Below are 8,274 nucleotides of genomic sequence, written 5' to 3'. Positions count from 1 at the left end.
AGGAATGTCCTAACAGTTAAAGGAACCTTGCATAGTGTAGGAATCTGCTATATGACATGTGAAACAAGTAACAGTTGTGGATAGAGTCTTGAGTCTTTCCTGTCCCTCCAAATTTAGCTGCAGACTTGTATTTAAATCCTGTCGAACTACTGTGGGATGTAAGCCAGAGGTAGCCCTGAACTGTAGGACAGAAGCTGGATTGTTCAGGATCATGGAACATTGCCTAAATGGGAGCCTGTGAGATAGTAAGAGCCAGGAATGAGGTGGAACGTGAGCTGTAGCGTGTAACTGTTATTTTCTTCTAGTAGCACCTATGAGTCATAATGTTAAGTCTCAAATCATGCGTAAATAAACACCATCTGATCTTGGTACTCCACATGGCATGGCCACTGTACCACCTTTAATCGGCATCCCTGTTGTTTCTCAGATTTACTTCTGTGTTCACAATTACGCAGAACTGAATGTCCATAAAGCACCTTAATACTGTGCTCAATACTTAGTTGTTAAGGTTTGATCTATAAATGCTTTAGGTATGAAGTAGTTCAATCCTTAATGATTTTAATGGCAGTCATCCCCTTAATTCACTTTCAGCATAGCTAAGAAGGACAAGCTTTATTTAAATATTTGAAAGGTCATTAATTGCTTTAGAAGCCTGTATTAAATGTATTCCTTGAATGATTCATCTGAAGTACAGGATCTCATGAAGTAATTTCTCCATGTGCAATAGTATGCAGCTTGGGTTAAGAGCATACTGTTTTGCTAACAACAGCTTTTTCGTTTAAGAACAACTACGCTAATTGTTGTCTCTAACTTGGTAACATCCTCCAACCACAAGCTAATAAGTATTTGGAGTCAGCGATGCACTTAAGTGTAAAGTGGTCATGTCTGTGGTGGCAAAATCTGACTGTACTTGCTACTAAGTTGTGGACAGAGATTACTGAATCTAAAATGAAGCTGGGTATTTTAAACAACAGGAAAACATGTTTGACAGTGCAGTCTGTTGTACAGAACCTTCATTTTTATTGCTGTTGCATCAAGTTGGAGCTTTCATTGGAAAAAAATACACTTTTGTTTACAATAAATCACAGGACTTCTTTTCTCTTTCAGTATCAGGACTTGCGCTCTATCAGTATCTTAAGGCAAAACGTTCCTCTGCGTAGCCTACTTGACTCATGTTTTAACTGCACAAGCAACTTCAGTAAGTCCAATGGGAAACAAATTGTCTGTGAAACTGAGGTGTAAGAGAAAATAAGGGAGAGGGGCAAGTCAAGGCCTCTAACTAAGCATGTACATGCAACTTAAGTGAATTTTCTCGTCTAATCGCTGAATGTGAAATATTCAGCTTAAGACCGTACCTGTTTCAGTAGCAGCCAGAGCTTGGATCTGTGTGGAGTTGCTTACATCAGTTACTGGAAGAAACTTAATACTTCCTTAGACTTTATTCCTGTATCAGCTACAGTTAAGTGAGAGCAGGGAAGGCATTGCTATGTGTACTTCTGAAAGCCTAAGGCTGCTTGTAGGCAGAGGCTTTAGAACCTACTGTGACTACTCCTACTCTTAAGTTACATACAGATTCCCCCATAACATTACGTATACTGAGAGGAAAAATGGTGTAAAGCCCTTTTAAAAAATTTACTATCTTTTTTTTGTAGTTAGAATCGGCAAGTTTTTACATCTAGTCTTTGATAACAGTCACACCAAAGACTGATGAAGTTGCTCTCCCCTTCTTACAGGAATTATTCTAATGCAGCAGCCTTCATTTTGAAGACTGTCACCTAGCTTCCCCTCTGAAGTTCAGTCCATACAGTAGTTTGAAAGGGAGAAAAATCCCTTAAGGCTACAAAGTATCTTTAAAAATACTCTGCTTTATAAGATATATTAATAAGCCAGTCTTACACAGTTGCTTACTCAATAAATTTATTGCCACTTTTTCCAAAGCTTCATAGAAAACTGTGGAAGTTGTCTTAACTATCAGCTGCGCGCTCCTGGGCCCTGAGAAAGCTGGCCTTCTTCTGAGCAACGCGATCTTTCTTCTGGGCGAGGGACATCTTGGGACAGTTCCATCTGCAACGTAAGCACAGTGTATGATACATCCAAGGGAGAAATAAGGAAAAAGGTGGTTAAGAAGGCTGCAGTGCACCAGAACTGTGACTGGCTGTGCCAGTACACACTCCCATGTCTGTAACGTGCTTTATTTCCTTGTAATGATTTAAGGCTGTACTTGGGGCACCCCAACGAGGCAGTTAGCCTGCAGACTCGAGGCAAGCTCAGTACCCTGTTGTGAATAGAGTACATAGAGCATCAAGCCCAAGGCGATAGCTGTGCCTTAATTTTTCTCCCAGACCCTTGAAAAAAATCAAAATAATCCAGTACTGACAGATTAGTCAGCCTGCCCTCCACTGAAGAGAAGCAGCTTTCTCTCTGAAAATGCTAAGACCTGAAGAGACACGCTTAAGAGTTCTAGTATGAGGCCACAAGCATGCTCCACTTCTAAATTTAATACAGTTGATGGCTCTTAAATTTTTGATTCCTACTGCTGAAGTTAACTCCTGACAGTTATAAAGAGCTGCCTGTATCTTAATCTGATCTGAAATACATGCGGGTTCTGACACAACTGTAGCGTGAATTTACTTATTTTAACAACAGAGGAGTCACATTCACGTGAGAGGATGAGTTTTACCTCTTTTTCTTGACTTCTCTCTTGGGTTTCTTTTCATGGACTGGATTATCCCGTATAGCAGCATGGGCTTTTTTATACATTTCTTCCATCTTAAAGAAGAAAAAAAAGTTTAATTTTCCACAGTGGTCCAGTCTAAACCCACACCTTAAGACAAAAAACAGAGAAAGCAATATTTCACGTTGAGGAACTAAGGCCATAGAGAGACTATATACCACTTACAAGTCTCATAAATACAGGCCAGCATCTTGCAGTTGAAATACTACTACTTTCAGTGATGGAGCTTCCCTACATTTAAATGCAATCTGCAAAGTTATTCTACTTCTACCTACAATAAAATTCTTCATATTTACTTACTAAGCCAAAGTTATTCCACACAAACTGTCATCAGACATGTCATCTTAGCACTTGTCAGGCCCTGCTATAGCACACCTTACAAAGGTGCTTAGCAAGAAGGAAAAAGTAGAAGTTGTAAGAGCAGCTTAACGAGTCTTGCAAGAACCATACATACAGTCCCTGCATTGTCCCCAAGGATGCACAGCGCTGCCCTGTCCAAAGACAACTGTGGCTTGGTGGAGGTTAATTAAGACCTCTAGATCCCAGCTGTGAAAAATATTCTAGGTGTATGAAGAGTAAGTGTCTCTCTATTGATGTAAGTCCTGGACTCACTTCACTGCAAAACAAGCTATAAATATCAGTTGTTTAGTAAAACAGATGAAGTTACATTTTTTTAGTAGCGACTAAGTTAGAAAGAATTAGCAATTAGTTAAGTTTACAGAAAAAATCACCATACCAATAAAGGGATAAAGAATGAGATTAGGTTTTCCATAACCTAACGTTTGTTTCGAGCTTCAGGACCACTAATTGGGGAAACCAAGTAAAAATATTACAGACAGCAAGCCACACCATCTGAAAGGAGTTTAACACTTGAAAGGGGAAACAAACACCTTGGTAATCTTAGAAATCTTTTGTATAAAATAGTCTAAAATGTCAAGCAGTACCAAAATAAGATGTATGGCACTGTGTAGTTCCACAAGATGCTGGCTTGGGGCATTCTACATTCACCTGGTACCTAGAACTACCTAGAGGGTCATACAAATCATAGAACACATCTGAAACAGAGCACATCCTCACAGCTGCAACCACAACAGCTGCAGAAATGACAGGCTGTGACACAGGACCAGGAGTGAGTGGGTAGCATGTACAGAAACATCAAGTTGATTTCCGTATCAGAAAAAAAACCCAACAGCGTCCAGCTTAGAATGCAGTCCTGTAAGCTTAGATTTATAGCCAGAATGTTAAGCTTCAAAGCAGGAAGAAAAATCTCACTTTCAAGAGATCTACAATATATTACAGAGCCCTTAAGGAAGGGAAAGTATTTTCTTTGTATGGATAACACACAACATGAATCACACTATTTTACATACCGAGGTTACCTGCATTACTAAAGAAGTCCCTATCCAAGACATATCGGCACCTCTCTTAATGCACAAGAGCCAGCCAGGTAAGTCTTACCCCGTCAGGTGTTACGTTGTTCTTTATGTACTGGGAGAACTGTTTTTTGTATGCATCTTCATCCTCCTCCATCAGGTAACGCATATAATCTGCAACATTTTGGCCCATGATATGCTTGCGGTGAACCTCTGCATTGAATTCTTTGCTTTCCGAGTCATAGCCAGGGAAACGCTTGGTACTGTGAAACAGCAGTTACAGTCGGATTAAGAGATTGCCAAATGCTCCAATTCAGAGGGTTCCACAGAGAAATGACTGATACATCACATTCTCCTACAGATAACTGAGGGATAGGAACCTCTAATTAGAAACTAAGAGAGAAAGAAAATGAAGAAGTTTTAAGTTCATCTCAGCTGCCATCAGTCCCGTCTTGAAACAGTGCAGTACATCATATACACACCATGGACCAACTACAGAGTGTTCAGTCATTGGGAGTATCATCATGTAGCAGCCAAGTCAGAAAAACTAGACAATTAGTCAAGAATTAATAAGACAGCACGGGAGAGGGTAGGACAGACAATACACAAGAGCTCAGATTACACACACACACACACCCCCCACACCCCACTGCTAGCATAAAACAGAAGCCAGCTGCAACATTACTGTTAGGTAACACTGCCAACAACCTTCATTTGGTCATTCATAGCCTACAACAGGAATTGTCAAAACTTCACATGGAAATTTTAAGTGCCAGTGGACTGCTCAGACCTCCTGTTGTACTGGCAATTGTAGCAAACACCAATGGTTTTCTACCTAGTACGTAGCTTTTCGCAGTCCAGTTAATACATACACACAATTTGCTAAAGACTTAAAACAACAGAATCCTAAAGGATATCTACTTAAGTGCATTCAATCACTTGATGATTTTAAGTAAAAGCAACAAGGTGGCCCCTTAGTTCTGTAGGTTTAATAGCATCTCTTGATAGTTGCAAGATTCCCACCAGCACTATCAGAATTGCACTTGTGGATTAAAAAAACCAACCAATGAACCAACCAAAAGCACCTCCACCCCACGCTACATCATCATTACCAGGTCATAACAAAATTATTTCAACATAAAGCAACAGTGTAAGTAGACTGTCACATACAGAAGCACATCAGATTAATTCTAAAGGAATTCTTCCAAACAGACTAGATTACCTATGAGGGATGGACAGACCACCATCCACTGCACCCTTCAGAGCACCAAAGACTTTGTTTCCAGTGGTAGTTCTGGCAAGACCTGCATCCAGGTAGCATGTGAAAGCACCAGGCTTTCCATCCACGCTTTCCACATTGTATTCGTCACCAGTGACTTCAACCTGGCCTTCATAGATCTTATCGAGGCCAAACTTATTCAGAAGCTGTGTGAAAGGAAAAAAAAAAAGCACTTCTGAAATTCTTTCCATTTACTGACAACACAAAGAATCACCACCACCTTAAAACACAAATTTGCCGTAGAATCTTCATGCTTTTTACAAAATTCTTCAAAACAATTAAGCACCCCATACGAGTAACAAAGCTTTTAACAACCACGACTCTAAGCACGTCTGTTAAGTTTCAACCTTTTGTTCCAACAGGTACACCAGTGAACTTAAGAGTTACTCCTGAGGTCATGTGGAAGATGATGCAGTTTACATTTTCAAACTCTTAAAGGTACATGTCTTACATTTTTATCCTGACTCCCTCCCTCCACCAAACTTAAGTGCTGAGACTTAAAAGTGGGCTGCTGGAGCTGAAACTGCATGGTGTCATGCTTCTCACTGTGACCTGACAGTCACAAAAGGCCATCAAATCTATATGGTAAAGAGCAGAAGTTAATATTTAGAGAAGCCCACAGAGCCAGGTATCTAATCTAACTTAAGCCCACTTAACAAAGTGGGCTTTCCCTTTTGTAAGAAAACAAAAAAATCAGAGCAACTTCCAGACAGTCTGTCAGACACCTACCCTGCGTGCCAGCAGCAGACCTGTGCAGTACGCTGCTGCGTAATTGGTCAGGCCAACCTTGACGCCGTATTTTGGCAGCTCATGGGCATAAGCAGCACAGACAATCATGTCACCTTCGATTCTGGCATAGGCAATCTGACAACAAAACAAATGTGTTATCACAGTAATTCTGAGCTCAGTTTACCGGGGTTCTTTTCTTTTTGACATCTACTTAAGCCAACAGAAATTATTATTGTATATTTGTATTGTATATTGTATAATATCTCTGTATAGAGATGTCCAGCAAACTGTCGACCTTGGCATGCAAGCTAAAGGGGTTGCAAGGTTCTTATTCATTTTTTTTAAAGCTGTAATCCACTCCAAGTACAGATGCAAAGAATTCAAATCTGTATTAGGCCAGAGAGTCCTTATCAGCAACAACTTTTATTTACCTCTCCACATACACCAGGAAAGAGGCCAGGAAACAGCCTGCAAAAGCAACCCTTTAAAGAATCACTATGGATGTGGACAGATTCTGTCCCGCTTTCTGCATGCAGTTCTCACAGAACACAATATATGACCCACCTCAGAAAAACGCAAAAAGCATCTGGTACAGAGTTTGTACTAACATTGTTTCTAACCTTACTGAGTGATTTTATTAACGGGTTTGAGATTTTCATCACCTCAGGGGTCTCCTGTCACATACAGATTTGTTTCTACTGTTCCTATCACATACAGAACCTTCTCATTTTGACTCCCACACCTCTTTTCTACATCCAGAAGTTGTCCTCTTGTTGCAGGATTCCTACATACCAGAAGGGCACTACCAGTCAGGTGTAAGCACCTGCCATCACTCATTTTAGTTTTCAGTTTCAAAGATAAAATAATCTTGTCAAGGTCAGATAGTTTTGTCTGAACTGACTGTAAAGACAGCACTCTGCACTGTTCTCAACGGACAACTATTCTATGAAGAAAGAAACCACAGTTAAACTTTTCTAGCTGCTTCTTTTTTGAGCTTAACAACGTGTATTTATGATAGAACAAACATGCCCAAGTTTTTAACTTCAAAATTACGTCAAAACATTGTGGAAATTAAATAAGTGAGCCACAGAGAGGAATTGCATGTGATGCAACACACAACTGCAGACTTAAAAAGCATGATGAATAGATGTCTACTACTCTTATTTACCAGTCCCCTCTCCTCTCTCAGGAAAGCCATCATAAGGCCCAGCTGCTCCACAAGATCCACATAACATCACAGAAAAACAAACCCTCGAAAGAGAAGGCACCTTGAGATACAGTGCAATAGTCAGTGCAGGTTGACAGGTCACGTAGTCAACTTTGTTTTCTTCAGTCAAGCAAGAAGCCCCTCTTTTCAAAGCACTTTAAATACCTCAGAAAAATAAGACATCTTCCCTCTCCCTAAAATCTTCTACTTATAGCAGCACCGTTAAAACCGACAATCTTGTATTAGGTGTAACCTTGCTGAAGAGTGCTGACGCTAGTAAAACCCACTTAGTATTGTGAATCTAACTTACTATGGATGTTGTGTCAACGTTAAAGACTGCTCTCATCTAAGAATACAACATAAAACCTGCTCAGACCAAGCCTTAAAAACCCACAGCTGCTTCAACCATCTCCCCTTCCCCTTATTTCACTGGGGAGGCTGATAAGTAAGTAGCAGGCACCACCTTACCTGGCAAATGATGTCTCTGTTAGTAACACGCACAATCATCCTGTATTTCGGGGTGTTGTACTTGTTTTTATCTTGAATTACCAAACGTTTGCGAGCATAGTAATCCGTTTTGCCCTCTGAAAAGCAACAGTTACAGTGTGGAAAACGTATGTGAAAATAATGGGAATATTCATCGATGACGTTTAATTACAGACTACTGGGAATTTAACAATACCTCTCCTTCTCCTGAATTTCACTTGGTATCTCTTGAAGTACGCCTTATTCTTGACAACTTTCACAAACCCCTTGGATAAGAAATATAACCAGAAGTTATTAACGCATAACCACGTAAGCCACGTCCATTCTAATTAAACGTGCTATGAATAAGACCGTGGTGAAAACAGGAATAACAGGCTTACTTATACACTGAGTTATAAAAGCATAAACCTAACACATCAAATCCCAGAATTTCTGTCCTTCCTACAGGAACAACACACGCTACTGC

At 40.1% G+C, this 8,274-nt stretch overlaps 1 protein-coding gene across 1 annotated transcript; it reads right to left on the bottom strand.

Moving 5' to 3' along the window:
• Window positions 1-1,903: 1,903 nt before the first annotated feature.
• Window positions 1,904-8,074, bottom strand: RPL5 (ribosomal protein L5; the record flags this gene model as incomplete). Its single annotated transcript, XM_010139576.1, has 7 exons — window positions 1,904-2,064; window positions 2,681-2,769; window positions 4,193-4,370; window positions 5,330-5,532; window positions 6,116-6,250; window positions 7,791-7,906; window positions 8,005-8,074. Coding segments are annotated over 7 exons (891 nt in total), but the record flags the coding sequence as incomplete, so codon positions are not given.
• Between the last annotated feature and the right edge of the window lie 200 nt (window positions 8,075-8,274).

Source organism: Buceros rhinoceros, unplaced genomic scaffold (genome assembly GCF_000710305.1).
Source record: "Buceros rhinoceros silvestris isolate BGI_N320 unplaced genomic scaffold, ASM71030v1 scaffold47317, whole genome shotgun sequence".
Lineage (NCBI taxonomy): Eukaryota > Metazoa > Chordata > Aves > Bucerotiformes > Bucerotidae > Buceros > Buceros rhinoceros.
This window is presented reverse-complemented; position numbering and strand designations above follow the sequence as displayed.